Genomic DNA, 16279 nt, shown 5'->3' with positions numbered 1-16279 from the left:
GGATGTCTGGCACATTTTGTCTGTTTCTCTAAAAAAAAAAAATGTTTGATTGTTTGAATTAGAAGAGAGCCAAAGAAGCACACTTTTAGACCACATGTTGACCAACTAGAAGACCAGACTGCCAAAGAAGGAACACAGGTCAAGTAAAAAATGTCAGTAGCTCTAACAGCTGTCATTCAGAGACTAACTAGGATATTTATAGATCAGTATTGTTTGTGCTTGGAAGAAGACAACATTTAGCCACTTTGTATAAGTTATGCAAAGGAATATCTGTACCACATTTCATGGCAATCTATGCAATAGTTTTTGAAATATTTCAGTCTGAACCAAAGTGGTGGACCAACCAACTGACCGACAGACCAACAGACCAACTCTGCCATCCCAAGGGTAATGGTGCAAACATGAGAAAAAGTTGTACTTTTTAAGTTGTAGTTAGGCTGTAGTCCCCCTCCAGATGAACTTAAATGATTTTAATTATCCAGAGTTCTCATTAAGTCAAAATTTAAATTTGTCCAATACTTTGTTCATGACCAAATCCCTGCAAAACAAATGACATTCCCATCAGCCACAGGTGTACTTGACTGAGTTTAGTGCTAATTAGCAAATGTTAGCAGGCTGACACACTAAGTGGCGGACATAATAGACCTAAACATTATTCCTGCTAGACATCAGCATGCTCATGTTGTCATTGTGAGCATGTTAGCAGGCATTTAGCTCAAAACACTGCTAAGTACAGTCTCACAGAGGCGTTAGCATTTCCTGGTGACTGACCTGCAATAAAGTGCCTTGCACTAAACAAATTATTGCACAGGCAGTGAGTGTAGTTAAGTCTAGAGCCTGTTGTGCTGTATGCCTGTGCACTGGACCTCTGCATGGTGAAATGTCAGCTTTTAAATGTGGCAACAATTTGTCACAAAAACATTGAATGGGATGTATTTTGTGTATTTTGTTGAGTAGGGCCGGAGATGCAGGATTTAGTACAATTTTACCAACTGTGTTAAAATTAAATTACATGTCTATATGTGGAAAGCACGCAAAGCAAAATCCTCCTTTTTTCATAATAAAATCTCTGGGGGGTCTGTGGTCTATGTCAGTTTGGGGGTCCTTGATATGAAATAGTTTGAGAACCATTGGCCTAAATTCTACATTTTTGCCTGTGGGTTTTTTTTGCAAATACTGATACTAATACTTTAGCAAATTGCCAACAGCGGATAACTTCAACCCAAGATCTTCTCCAGATCAGCATAAAGGCAGCGATTTCTGCTTCCTCTCTCCTCATTCTACCAGATTCATGGACATCAGCAGTGGTCACCAAGGACTGGTTGTTGAAACTGATCTTCAGATGGAGGGTGTCACTGCTGTGCCCTTTACTATACAGTTGAAGACCCCCCCCCCCCTCCCCCTTTAAAAGATCTGACCTTACATCTCCACTATGGCTTTTTCCCAAAGGAGCTGGACCCTGATGATGGATAAGGGTTACATGTTTAGTCAGAAGAAGGAGATCGTTAATCTTTACTAATGTGATACTTAGAATGACTCAATGACAGTACACTAAAACGCATTTAGAAACTTGTTTGTTCAGGCTTCCCGGAGCAAACATTAACCACAGAGAACAAACCTACTTTTTCAACAATGTTTTTTGTTATTTGTCATGAATACTGGGAATTGGCATTGGAATTACTTTAGCGGAAACTTAACAGGTTAAGTGAGTTGACATAGGTCACACACTGTATTGGGCGAAAAAAAAAACACACAACTTAAATTCCTAAATATCTGCAATGGATTACTTGAGGTCACGTGCAACTCAGTACTGTCTATAATTCACACAATAAAACTTGGTAGACTTAACACTACCAAATGAACTTGACATCTCCTTTTTTCTTCACTCAAGCTGAATATGCCACATCTTAATAAAGGCCTTCCATGCTACTGAATCCATTAAGATTCTACAGTGGAGCCCAGATTGGACTGCAGCACAGGTGCAAGGACCGAGGCAGAGTTTCTATCGGGGGAGGGAGTGAAGGGAAGTCAGTCTCGGAAAAGGTGCAGTGGGGTGCCGTTGGTGAGCCCAGATGACAGCTGAGGGACTGAGGCTTTCTCTGGCTTGCCCTCGTGGAGATGGGGTCAGTGAAAGCAAGTGGGTGGGGGGAGGGAAGGGCCTGCAGAGTGAAGGAATTTATGCAGCTCCGTCATCAAGCCCTGTCATGGTGGTGTGGGCGGGGCAGCACCGCTGGCACCAGGAGACAGATATAGACAAGAATTAAGAAGACAGAATTTGCACTCTTAGTCTTGTCTGGGTTACTGGCATCAGCAGCTGAAAGCTCCACTAGATCTCCAGCGCTTTTACGTCACATCGTGACCGCTCACCAACACCGAGCCCCAAATTGAACACAGGTGCTGCTCTACCCAACACACACTGTCAGTGACTAGAAATAAACAATGGCTTGCTCTTAGATCTGAAAGACACCACGTCCACCATCTGTCTCATAGCCTGGTCCTTTGAAAATTTCTCCAGTACTAATATCAACTAGTTTGATCAGTTGGGTCTACATGTTTTTTCCCTCCACTTGCATTTATTTCTTTTTCAGTTTACCACACTGTTTGACACTAACTCATTTATATTCTTAATGGCTTGATTTTCGGCACTTCACTCAAGCCTTGATGATGCTCATACGGAATAAAATATTCAACTAAATATGCCATGTTTTTATGGCAGCACCATTACATCAGACATCCTAGATCTACTGTGCATCATTTTATCCACATTTCTATACATATTTTCAGCCTGATGATGTAGGCTGATTGTGTCTCTGGGAACTCTGGGATCCATGCTAGAATTTAAAATAAAGTATGGTGCAATGCTTGACTACACAGCGTTAGATGGAACCTCTGATGAGTCCATCAGAATTGCAGTCAGAGATGAGTTATACTCACATCAGAGATGTTATGGTAAACTGATGTGAGTATAAAAACTGATAATGATAAACACATATGTTGATATCCTGACTTAACCATCACCCATAAACACTGTTAATGTGAGACTTGGCTCCTGAATACCTGGCTCAAAGGATAAGGCAGATAAGGTCATCAAACTACAATGTGAGTGAAATGAGTTGAGGGTAAGCTCCCATCAAACACATCCCAGATATATACTGGTACAGTGCTCAGGGCATATGACCATGAACGGCCTTTTCTTTTCTGGGAAACCCTCCTCGCCTTATCTCCAGTGTCTTATTTCTGACCATTCACTGAAACATTATTTTGTACCTGACACAAGCTGATGTTTACCACTGAGTAAGATATTATGCAACTCCACATTGGAAGTGCTCCTCACTTTACAGTTAAAAGCTTTCTCTCTTGCCAATGCTCCATTCAGGCTTTAATAGTCGTATTATTTATCCATGAGATTATACAGACAGTAAAACAGGCTCAACGTTAGCCTTTTTTTTTTAACATCGTAAAATACTATAAGCATTAAATCATCCTCAAATGGACGAGAATGGGTCCAGATTGTGCGTAATGGTGCGCAACGCTGTGCGTAATAGTGGAACTGCGCACTTGTGAAATCGCATGGCCCCTGACTTATGTAACCTTTCACACCGTTTCCAATGTTTTCGTTTTTGATTATCGATATAAGGCATAAATAAACACTTTCTGGCCCGCAGCCCTGTGTTCCATGTTTAGAGAGGACCCCCCCCCCACCACCATCACACACAAACACACCCCTCCCACCAGCTATCCAATCCTCACACGGGGTCAGCGTTGACGGGGGTCAAGAGGAAAAATAGCCTCATATATATACGCCCAGATGGTGATTTCTTGCTTCGAGTCCCCTCCACTCTGTGCTACACTCCTTGTGTTGTCACCCGAACCGGGAATTGTCTGTACTTCAGGAACCAAGTAGTTCTACTACCTGCTGAAATGGCACCCAAGAAGGACGCTAAGGCTCCCGCCAAGAAGGCCGAACCTGCACCTGCACCTGCACCTGCACCTGCAGCCGCGCCAGCCCCTGCTCCTGCAGCTCCCGCCGTCGACCTGTCAGCCGTCAAGGTACAATGACAGTGAGAGCATGATCTGGTCTGCTGTGGGGAGGGATGGCGATAGGATGATGGTTGTTCAGTAAGAGTTGAGATTTGACTTTTACACTCAGAGTTGTATGATAGAACTAGACCTACACTGCAATGGTTCCCAAAGTCAAAAAGGGGTTCTTGAGGGATCTCCAGGCAAAAACAAGGTGTTTTTTTCCCCTTCTTATATCATACAATTGAAGGAAGAGAGAGGAGCCGAGGACTGCTGTCACTACTTTGATTATGGGAGTCAGGTTATGTAAAGGACAGCTACAGCCACAGTATGCATACATCATATCCAAGAAAAACAGATGATGCTGATGGAGGAGGTCAAAATATAGTTTAATTAAGAAAATTAATAAATAAATTTTTTTATTCAATGCACATCTATCTTCACATTTAGTGGACACATTTCTACTAAACCTCTGTGAGTGGATGCACAGTTAATAGTCAGTTAGTGCGAACCGCTGCAGGTTTGAAGGACCACAGTCAGAGCTGTGCAGAGGACAGAGGAGAATGACCAGAACCATGGATAGTTCACCATGAGTCAGACCACGCCCCCAGCTCTCTGGATTGGACTAACAGAGTGGTGACTGATGTTTGATGGCAATGCAGGGTGACACCAAATGTGGACATGTTAATGTAGCTAAAGATGGACCTCCACAGATCGGATGCCATCATGTGAAGCTAATTTTGGCAAAGAGACAAGTTTAATCCTAGTTTAGACCTGATTGATTAGTCTAGATTAAATGGAAAATGCCTATTCATGCACAATGAGTGACAGTGATTATGTTTTATACTAACATGGCTGCTTTGTATTGGCTTGTAGGTGGAATTCAGCGCAGACCAGATTGAGGGTAAGTAAACCTCATTTTACCTTTGCAACACATGACACTCATTAGCTCATCTTTCTCTTGAGTATCTCTTGGCCCACAGTTGTGGAAAATGAGAAAAGGCACCCATATAATAAATCAATATGCCAGAAACCAGAGAGGTTTGATAGTGAACCTATGAAGAGAACTGTGGCCTTCCCTCAAAGATGAATGATGATGCCAACCTGCAACAGACTTCGTAGTGGGTCTTGATGTGTTCACGACAGATGGTCAACTCTGTCATTTGTGTTTTGACATTCCTCGGTAATATCAGATGGCTTGTGAAATCCGATAAAGGCTGTGTGAAGCTAAGAACTCATTCAAACATACAGAGGATTAAACTTTTACAATGCCATAAAAAAATCTAAAAAAATCAAATAAAATCTTGAATGCTGCATCAAAAAGACAGCATCTACAACACACTGGCCTTTTAAACAGAATGATTATGTCTTGGCTCTAACCCTAGCTAATATTAAAAATGAACTGAAAAGTATACGCATCAGGTTGTGGTCAGCTCCTGTCCATGAAACTTTGTGTAAAAAAGTTGAATATGGGCTGCGGGCTGAACATCTGCAGGCTTTCATTTGAAACAAACACCATCTGAATGTACTGATTATCACTTTCTACCAGAGCAGGTAAAACAAATACAGAAGATTAGCTTGTTTCATCTTAAAGTAATGAAGGAATGAAGACCAGTGATGCAGAGGGCTACATTTTAGTTTTAACAATTTCTGTTAGATTCACTGATTACTGGTGGGCAGAGCATCACAAATGAATTCAACCAATCCCCATGTCCTAATATTAACTTCACTTATTAAGATTGTTTATTGGCACTTTGCTGGTAACATTAGACTCTCTGTCACTATATCAGTGATATCAAATTATGTGCCAAGAGGCTACTTTTTACATTTTTTTTTACAGCAGCTAAGTAATAATAATGAAAATAATAAGAAAAAGAAGCAAATTTCATGGATTACAGAAGGACAGTATACAAGAAAAATGAAATGAGTTTGACATAGAGAAACACCTGCATGCTATCGGTCCCTTCTGACCAGACCTGTTGTGTGGCCGCCTGCGTGTTACGCTGCAGTCAGCATTCCCTACATTTACTCAGCTCACCCACAGAGGGCCTTGCCTTTAAAAGGAAGGGGCTCATATTCTCAGCTATGTTTATCAATTCCAAGGTGGTCTTTTAAAAGAGCCCATAGCCCTGCTGAGAGAGAGGGAGAGAGAGAAGGAGACGGCTGAGATAGAAATAGTATGAAGGTTGACGGAGCTTGGCAGGAGTCAGTATGTTCAGCCTGTAATACCACAACTTATAGAGACGTTATAGACAAGTTTCCCTTGTCGGTTTCTAGAGGAGCTGCCTCCACCTGCTGGCAGGCAAACAACAACTACAGGAAAACAAAAACCAAAAAACATTTCATACATACAATAGAAAATGCATAGATATGTAGTATGAAATAAAGCAGTTTTTTTATTAGTATAAAATTTATTCAAAATCCATTTTGAAAGTGGAGATGTTATCTACATATACAACTACCATCTCTGTCTGCTTTTAACTCAAATACATTCAAAATGTAGAAAGTTTATTTTTGTCTCCACAGGAGATTTTCAACTACTGACCTCCACAGATTATTATACTGTACTTCAAAAGATTTTAATGAACTTATTAAACCTTGACATTGAAAATCACAGACATTATTATATGACTATACAGGAATGTAAATGAAATGAAAGATGCATTAATAACAAGAAAGCATGCAAATAAGGTTATTGCTAAATTCATGCAATGAAATGTGAAACACTGCTTTACTACTAAATAGGCTCACTGTTAGTTCCATTGTTGGGTCTAAATGAACTCTGGTGCAGTACATTAGTATAATGACAAACAAATATTATTGTAATTCAAATGTTCACACTGAATAAGTTAATTTTATGTTTCTAAAGGAAATATCACTTTCTGTGGGAATCACCACAGGGGATAATATACTATCACAGTTGAACAGTTTTAAGTCCCTTAAGGAATATGATTGAAATATCGTACCGTAAATACCATCCTGTGAAGGCTTCACACGGTTTAGTTTAGTCGATATAAACTCACTGTTGAGCAGCTCTTACACACACAAACACAATTCTCTCGATAAAAATGACAGAACTATCGGATTCATTAAGGTGATGACATTGTCTTTTCCTTCCACTCAACAGACTACAAGGAGGCCTTTGGTCTGTTTGACAGGGTGGGTGACAACAAGGTGGCTTACAACCAGATCGCCGACATCATGCGCGCTCTGGGACAGAACCCCACCAACAAGGAGGTGACCAAGCTGCTGGGAAACCCCTCCGCTGATGGTGAGAGAAATCTTTAGGTCAAAATATGTGTGGTGATGTGGTTTTGGTAGATTTAAAGCTTTTGGATGTTAAGAACAATTCATTACATTTAAATTTGATGATTTGATGCAAAATTATTCTTATTAAAAAAGTGCAAATTTTTTATCTTCCTGGCACTGAAATGCTACAACAGACTATAGGTCATACAAGATACAGTACTACCTCTAGTCCTAGTCTCAATATAATAATTATTTTTGCTGATTTTTGTATTGATATAACCATGATCTGCAGTGTACCAGTCATTTCTAGCAGCACTTTAAAAGAAACACTGTTACAGCTGATCAATTGTAAAGAGGACTGATTCATCATAGGTGATAAATAGAGCGTGTGTGGTAACCAGTAATGTACGGTTCTCTCTCATTTATCACTGGTGTTCATGGTGTGATGACTGGTTTTTGGTACATACAATGCAACAACAAATAATCAGTAACTGCTTTTGAGGCTGGAATCAGTCATGTTCAGTCAGATCAGCCGAAAAATGTGTTATTGAGAGAACATGTGGAACAGATCCGTCACAAAAATGTCTCAGAAATAAACTAAAATCTCCATCTTTGAATAAACAGCATATTTCGAGTAAATACCAACAGGTTGAAAATCCTGCATGTGCTGCCAGCTAGTGGTTGAAATTGTAACCCTGCTTAACACTTAGTCACTGCTGACAGAGCCACTGCCGCAAGTTACACAAACGTCTGCAAAATATCAGAACAGGACAGATCACATGTGAAAAATAAAGCAGTAAATAAAACATGCATCTGTCCAAATATGTCATTTTGTCACCTGGAGAAAAGTATAACCTACAGTGGAAAGGTGAAGCAATATTGTTGTTGAAATGTGTAGACAAGGATTTTGTCCACATGGTGCTTGTTGTCTCAGACCTGCCTGCCTCTGGAAGCAACTGACTGTCATTTCTGTCTCCCCTCCCGCAGACATGGCTCACAAGAGAGTAGAGTTCGAGGGTTTCCTGCCCATGCTCCAGACCATCATCAACAGCCCAAACAAGGCAGGATACGAGGACTACGTTGAGGGTCTGCGCGTCTTCGACAAGGAGGGCAACGGCACAGTGATGGGTGCTGAGCTGCGTATTGTCCTGTCAACACTGGGTGAGTCACGCTGCATCCGTGGTGTGTTTGTGTGTGTGTGTCACTGTGTGTTATTAATACTGGTTGTCCTCTGCCTCCCCCTACAGGAGAGAAGATGACTGAGGCTGAGATTGATGCCCTCATGGCAGGACAGGAGGACGAGAGCGGCGGTGTCAACTACGAGGGTGAGCCACAAGTTACAATATTATGATGGATGCTAATGTAACACTTTGTTATATTCAACACTGTATTAGTTTATATGATAAATAATTAGTGTATATTCATGTTTTTATATCATTTTAAATGGGAAATCCACCAATTTTACACTTCATCAGTTTAGTTGAAGAGTACTCATCACTTCCCCTTGTCTCTCTGGTTGGGGAGTTGTACACAATTTGAAAAAATAACCCTGATTATGTCATCATAAGAAAATATGCTATTTAGCTGCATTATGGGAAATGTAGGCTTGAGCATTACTGGAAAATGGCCCATACTGGGGACAAAAAGTCGGGATATTTTGACCTGTGCTGCTTGGATTTTGACGATTCTTTTTGAATCTGTCTCTTGTGATTCCCCCATTTTTGTAGAAGTGTGAGACTAAATTGCTGGAGTGACCCTTTAAATGCATACTTAAACCACTTTCCACAGATTTTCTAAATAAATGAATATACTATAGATTATGTATTGTGCATAAACCTAGCTGAAGACATTTTATTGTGCTGTGGTTAATATTATAGATGTTTCATGTCATTTATAGCTCTACTCATTTGAACTTTCAAGTCTAACAAATCTTTCAATTATTTTATTATTAGTTACTTCTCCTCACTCACTAATTTTTCCTTTTCTTCTGTCCTCTCTCTGTCCTGCCCTGGTCTTCATCCACAGCCTTTGTCAAGCACATCATGTCTGTGTAAGGACCCTGCCACTGCAGTGGTGACCATCGTATATGTGCAGACCCCATGGTGTCACGACATCCACTCACTGTTTCCTGAGGAAGCAGGGGGGAACAAAGGACTATGAGATGTCATTTCCTGAAACCTTTTGTTTCGTTCTAAACTTTTTTTTTTCTCTAATGTCCAACTGGTGCTTTTTTTTTCTCTCCTCCTCTTACTCTTCCTGCTGTTCAGGAAGCCATCCCGGTTTCCCATGAGATATTTCTTTACGCATCTTCGCCCTAGTCCTCCTGTCTCATTGGGTTTTTTTCCTTTCTTTTTTTTTAACGTCACTGGTTTTCACAGTGGAACAGTGATGGAGGGGAAGGTGGGATAATCATTATCCCCTCCTGTCACTTTACTGTCTGGCTGGCTCTCTATCTGCCAGTGAAGTGACTGGTCTGGCCCAGGACTGGCCGTCAAAATGAATCCACTCCTCACCCAACCCATCCCTAAGTCTTAACTTATTGTTTCCTCTGCCATTTCACAATAAAATTTTCACTAACTCCCATTTTATTCCTGAATGTCGGACTATTTATTTGATGAAAGTCATTTGCATAATGAATTCACCCAGAAGCGTGTTAAAGGAATAGTTAGACATTTTGAAAAATAGTCTTGTTTGTTTTCTTGTGAAGGTAAATGAGAAGATTGATAGCACTCTCATGTCTATTAAATGCTGTATGAAGCTACAGCTGGATGGCAATTAGCTTAGCACACAACTTATCATTTTTATATGTGTTTGTATGGGTTTAAACAAATCGTGCTTGTAGGTGACTGTTGTAACCTCTGGACAGAGCCAGGCCAGCTGTTTCTCTAAAAAAAAAAAAAAAAGAAAGAAAAAGGAAACGATTTCCCAAAATGTCAAACTCCTGCTTTAACTCTATGTCTTGTCATCCGAAAACACACAGCACTCCAGCATCAGTTTTTGTCCTTTTTATTGTCATTAATTATTGTAATTGGTGTCATATCAACAAGAGAAAAACTGCGTACATCTACTTGACCTTTTAAATACATTTACAGTTGCTGTAGGGTGGAGGCGGGGAGGGGGCACACGGAGATGGGGAATGCAGAAAAAACACAGAAGCAAACAAACAGTCGCAGGTGAGGGCAGTATTGAGGCAGGAGGCAAGATATACCACAGATGGTGTCTGAAAAAGAAACTAGATCGACCAAACACTTTCCTAACAGATGTAACAGTTGAGTTGACTGAGTTCCTTCAGTCGTTTTATTTTTCTTCATCAAGTGTCTTTTTAATGGATTTTTCAAAAAAAGCATTTCCCATTTCTTCTCTCACATATTGCAACATAACATCCAGATACGGTAGCATCCGTGGTAAAACAACATGGGCTCTGCACCAAACGCACACACACACACAGACATTTCAGAGTAGCTGCTCCTCTGCTAAATCTCAGGTTGCAAACAGTAGCGACTTCTTCTGTGGTGCAGACAGGAGACAGTCCCAATTAGTGCAACATCAGTCTGTTAGCGGAGAAACGTCTGTATTGTTCAATCATGTAAGCTGAAAAGACAATATACTTTGAGCTGTTTCCTTTTTGGATGGATGTTTGTGGAACGAACTCCAGTTTTTAATATTGTTCTGAAGTATAAACAGGCTTCTATATTGAACTACTGAGCAGGTACAAGTGTATGATGCTCGTCAACAGGACTGAGATGCATTCCTTAGCAACACCAAATCAGCTGTCTGACACTGTCACCAAGCATTACACTGTAAACAACTAATAACTACAAAACATGAACTTGTTTAATTTTTATCCAATAATTGAGGAAATAACTTACTAAAATCCTTTTTTTTTTAAATTACAAAATAGCCTCTTTTAATATTTGAATCAATACATGCTTGTCATAACATAGACCTAGTTCTTGCAATAATGCAATTTTACAGGTATATTTTATAGCCATATTGTCACTTCCTTTTAAAATGTTCTGAGGACATTTAGATGGCGAAGAACTTGTATTTTTATACATGTTTCTATATATATTTGTTAAATATATCATATTATATACTTGATGACAAGAATGACTTGCAGTAAGGATGCTTGGTTTGTTAGGTGGTTTGGCGTCCATGCACGTTTACTGAGCAAGAACAACATGTGCTGCATGGTGTGCTGGCCACATTACTTCTTATTTTATGTAGAAAAAGGCAATAGCTTCTTCAAAACACTGATCCAGGGCCAGTCAAGCCAATACCTGGTCCTTACAAACTTAATCTTATCTATGACCAGTGAGTGCTCAGACTGAACTATTCTATGCAACATCATTTAAAGAGAGAGGCCAACATAATGAATCTGATATAACACATATTCAGGATCAAAATAAAGAGGACCAAAGTACCGTAGCTCCTAATTTGAGTCCCTACTTAAAGTTGAGAAATGGATCTTGGAGTGGAGATGTTCAGAGGCTGTGGTTTAGCTGAAGTTGGCCTCTAGGTGGCAGGAGTGGGCAGAAAGAGAGAAAGAGAGTTTGAGGGAATCAGGCTGAGGATGTCTGTGGTGCAGAGGATGAACCCACAGATCCAGTGTTCACAAACCCTGCTTAGCCAGAGCCGCAGTGACATCCTCAGCCAGGGTTGCTAACTGCGGTGACTCCATCATGTTGAGACTGCCGGAGGAGGAGAGGTGGCTGTCCCGGTGGCGGTGGGGAGACACAGAACCAGACAGGCCTGGCGACTGGATGACGATGTCAGCTCCATGGTCCACTCGGGCCTTGGCTTGGTCGCGAAATGCCAGCCTGTGGCTCTCAATCTATTAAATGTAGGTGGTGTGATGGGAGAAGTGTATGGGGAAGAAGGCATTTAAAATATTTATAATTATCATTGTGAGTCAGCTTTAGCACAACTGCAAAAAATAAGCACAATTTAGGATGTTTGAATTAACTTCTACATAATTTAATGGTAGAGGCGTATACTATACCTTTACTGATACCCTCAAAGGCAGATAAAGGAAAACAAGTTTTTGAAAGATTGGCCTGTTGGAAGCACATTTATATATATGTGTGTGTGTGTGTGTGTGTGTGTGTGTGTGTGTGTATGTGTGTGTGTGTAATGTATATTATATAGTTAGATTGAAACTTAATCCATTTTAGCCTCCCTGAGTTAAATTATGGCTATGCTACATATCATTTAAGATTACAGAAATATTCATGGACTAGGGTGACTTTTCTCTCTATGTTGTTTTCACTGTTTAGGTAACTTGTAAAATATAATGACAACTGAAAAGTCTACACACCATGACTTACAGAGAAAATGTTATTTATTATGCATGTGCTGTATGTGTCGTTATAAAGCATATACCTATATTCACTAGTAAGACAATCTCTCAAAAACGTGATGTTTTCCTTTAAATCATGGTTTGAGGGCATGGAGCTGACACTCACCATGACGCGGCCTCCACCAGGAGTGTGGTGAGCATTATCCAGGGAACCCACCTTGGCTTGGGCCTTGTCTTTGAAGTCCAACTTCACACTCTCTATACGCACGTTACCGCCCCCTGGGAAGAAGTAGAGAAAATGTGAAAACTATACAGAAATATTGACTCAAGTGACTTAAGTTTTTTCTACAAACCCTGGTCTGGAGGTTTTTGGAGGGTTTATGAGGAAAAGGAATGTGCAATGCTGACCATGTGTTTCCAGCGAACCCTCAATAAATAAAGGTAGTAAAATAAAGGCTCAATCTGTAAGGGGCCAGCAGATGGAGCTGCAGGACCTGAAGCAGTCACCACAAAATCATGTGGGAGTGGAAAATGATTCCACACCTCACAGCGAAGCAGCAAGTACTCTGGAAACCTGTCTTAGATACACACACTATCAACATAGTATCTGAAATCATTTCAGCACTGTATTAAAAACAGGTCTGCAATGTATTTGGTTCATCTGAATTAAAAATGTACATATACTTATTTTTACCTGTAGTTGTCTGATCATACAGATTTGGATACAATTGCAAAGGTATTGGCAGATCTGCCACTGACAGTCTTACCACAACCTCAACACAGTGGATGTAAATAGAATTTAATTTGAGGCGATCAAAGCTTAAAAAACTTAAAACTTAACAGTGACTTTCCGAAACCAATGTCATCCTAACTAGCTATGTACTATATCTTGCTTTAGGCTTACTCTGTGTCCTTGGCCAGTTTTACCTCTGCATCATTTGATCCCATCCAGAGCAAACATGCTCTCTCTCACTGGTAATCTTTGGTATGTTGTATCTCAGTGATGATGAATGACGTCACTATGAAGTTCTTACCCTTCAGAAAGTCTTGTACTGGATGATAAAATGTGACTGAGAAAACATTGTCCTCAGTCCTTCCCTGCCTGATGAATATCTGAGGACTGAAGCAAGTCATCAACAGTGTACATGGTTTTTGTTGGTTCTTTCACAATCAGTGATTTGAATGAGGGGTTCCAGGTGGGTTCCAGGTTTGACCCAATTTAGCTGATCAACATTGTGCTTCACATCCACATTCACACACAGGGTAGAAACAAACAGAACATGGCAAGACTGCCAGAAACCACAACACCTCCCACATTCTGCCACCTGTGGACAGATCCATCGAGCTGTCAATCCAAATGCAGTTTATTGTGTCTTCCAGTATTTTATTTTGTAAATTGACCATGGTCCAGATCAGTACTGGAGCTTCATTTGACTGCTGTGTTGCTTCAAGGGATGAATCTAAATGGCAGCTTACATTTATTATTTAGATTGGATTAAATTACACTTAATTGTCAGTTTACAATCAGCCACAGTGCATCAAATTTTATGCCTTGCCTTCACATTCAGTGTCTGACATGTACAGGTAAACAAGTCTAAGAACAACCACCTGTGGGATTCCTTGGCCTCATTTATCCTTGGTATTAAAATGTGATCTGTATCTGGTTACATTATCTGGATGATGACAGCTGATCCATGAAAATGCATCTGCACCTAGTATTCATATGCGTTGTCAGTATCTCCATTCTGCCTTCACTGCGATCACATGTCAAAATGCAAGCAAATTCAATTTGAAATCATTTTTTGAGAGGGAGGACTTATAAGGTACCACTATTACTCGGCCAGCCACCTTGAGCTAGCAGGAAGAAGTGGAGTTTGGTGACCTGTCAACTTTCTGGGCTGATTTTTACTTAGGAATGTGGTCAAACTTAATGGACTGCGTTTATACCTGGCTGAGATCTGATCACAGAGTCGCATTTAACTTGGATTACAATGGATTTTTTTTTTCAACCAAGTACAATATCCAGGTACAGATCCCATGTTAATGATGGACACAAATGGGGTCCTTGAGTCATGTTAGACTACCAGATGGGTGTCAAGTGTGACTGGTTGCCAAGCTGTGATTTTCTATGCCTTGCAGGTCATAGTTCATTTGGGTGCTTTCCACACTACTTGCCTGCCTTTGGCTTCTGGCCGACTGTGCTTCTTGCCAAGATTCACTACTTCTTAGAGAAAATAAATGAGAGCCAGCGGTCTGCTCCGCTCATTGTATTCTCAGTTTTTTCCTACCCTTACACACATTTCTCAACTGGAAATTGTGGCACTGTAACCACAGTCTGAACTTGCTCCAAGCAGTGCTAAAGAGTGCTGGACATCCCCCCACATAAATTCATATCTGAAGGTAAAGGATTGCACTGGTGACCTTTTGGTCATAAGCAGGCATCTCTATCCTTTATTCCACAGTGCCACCCCTGGTGCTACCCCTCAGTTCCCCCCGAATGAGTGTAGACTGAAGGTTACCTGGCCGATGATGGATGTTGTCTAGAGAGCCACACTTGGAGGTCACGTGGCTCAAATCAATCTTCTTATTCTGTATCTGCACCTGAAAGAAGCAAAGTCAGAAACAGACGTGGTAAAAGCTCACAGTTCACAATGAGGCAATGAGAGTTGATGACTTCTGCTTCTGATCTGCACTAGATTTAGGTGTTGTTTAAAGAAAATGACTGGGTATAAACTAGGAATGAAAGGCTGCAGTTTCTACATTCTGAGACAGTGATATCTAATTGCATGTAATTATTAGAAAAACACAAGCAAGACAGCGCAAGAGCAGAATACCAGTGACTATTACATGACAGTCCTGGTGTTCTGCTGTGCGGAGAACTGCTGGTGCCTGTTAAACCGACGGAACCAAGACTGAATACAAACTGCGTGAGTGCTGGGACTGTGTTTTGAGCTAAAAATGTTTTGGCGCGTTCAGAAAACCTGTCTAATATTGTATATTTTACACCACAACAGTGACCATTCAGTGTGAGACAGTTAAAAAAAAAAAAAAAAGAACGACTGCACACTTGAAAGTGGCCACAGGCAGAGAGTAGATAGGGAAGTGCAGTTATGTGACACACCCTGGGGATCTGAAGAGAAAACCACAGAGAGATATATAAGGAGTGAGCCGATGAGACAGCGAACAGAGCAGAGCTATAAAGCTTTAGACACAGCACAATGGACAAGAAGAGATACACCACATCCTGAGATGAATCACTGGGTCACGCCTGTGGTCAGCAATCACTTTGCCAAGTGACTGATTTAGTTGATATGCCTTTTGTAACCAATGATTTGGTGTTCTTTATTTTCTCCTCTCTTAAATAGCCTGAGAGGAAAATGGTGAGCCACGCAGATCATGAGCCACATAACAAACCACAACACCATGTGCACAATGTACAGAATGCGGCTTAGCCTGTTCACCTGCCAGGCATCCCTCACACATGCAAAACACTAGCAAAGAAATGCAGCATGAGTTTACAGACAGAAGATGAGATGTGGTTTGTGTCAACGTGGGTGAACAGCAGGCTGCAGCTTGACTCGTCTCTCCAGCAATGATATCTTTATGATTTACAGAGAAGATTTATAAAATCTCATGATTTATAACAAACTAGAATTCTAGTATCTAGTAATCTAGTATTGATTTTGGTTTTACAAGTTGATAGAAAGGGAA

At 40.6% G+C, this 16279-nt stretch overlaps 2 protein-coding genes across 2 annotated transcripts in view; one reads left to right on the top strand and one right to left on the bottom strand.

Annotated features, from left to right (window-relative positions):
• Positions 1-3840: 3840 nt before the first annotated feature.
• On the top strand, positions 3841-9843 carry LOC111218131 (myosin light chain 1, skeletal muscle isoform). Its single transcript, XM_022740256.1, has 6 exons — positions 3841-4050; positions 4897-4924; positions 7148-7291; positions 8257-8430; positions 8517-8594; positions 9295-9843. Exons 1-6 carry the CDS (start codon positions 3922-3924, stop codon positions 9321-9323), a joined length of 582 nt encoding a protein of 193 aa, XP_022595977.1. The 5' UTR covers positions 3841-3921; the 3' UTR covers positions 9324-9843.
• A 436-nt stretch (positions 9844-10279) lies between these two features.
• The window catches only part of LOC111218866 (microtubule-associated protein 2-like), a 54549-nt gene continuing 48549 nt past the window's right edge, over positions 10280-16279 (bottom strand). The window contains exons 17-19 of the mRNA XM_022741345.1: positions 15088-15169; positions 12786-12847; positions 10280-12103 (exon numbers count right to left, since the gene is read on the bottom strand). Of these exons, the coding sequence (XP_022597066.1) occupies positions 11882-12103; positions 12786-12847; positions 15088-15169 (366 nt within the window). The 3' untranslated portion in view covers positions 10280-11881. The remainder of the gene's footprint in view (positions 12104-12785; positions 12848-15087; positions 15170-16279) is intronic.

Source organism: Seriola dumerili, unplaced genomic scaffold (assembly GCF_002260705.1).
Source record: "Seriola dumerili isolate Sdu_G_001 unplaced genomic scaffold, Sdu_1.0 BDQW01000052.1, whole genome shotgun sequence".
NCBI classification, from domain to species: domain Eukaryota; kingdom Metazoa; phylum Chordata; class Actinopteri; order Carangiformes; family Carangidae; genus Seriola; species Seriola dumerili.
This window is presented reverse-complemented; position numbering and strand designations above follow the sequence as displayed.

What these genes read in the sequence shown, in the direction of transcription:
- LOC111218131 (XM_022740256.1), top strand. Translation starts at nt 3,922, where the DNA reads ATGGCACCCAAGAAGGACGCTAAGGCTCCCGCCAAGAAGGCCGAACCT. An exon ending in CAGCGCAGACCAGATTGAGG is followed by an intron (nt 4,925 to 7,147) that starts GTAAGTAAACCT and finishes TCCACTCAACAG; the next exon opens with ACTACAAGGAGGCCTTTGGT. An exon ending in TATTGTCCTGTCAACACTGG is followed by an intron (nt 8,431 to 8,516) that starts GTGAGTCACGCT and finishes CTCCCCCTACAG; the next exon opens with GAGAGAAGATGACTGAGGCT.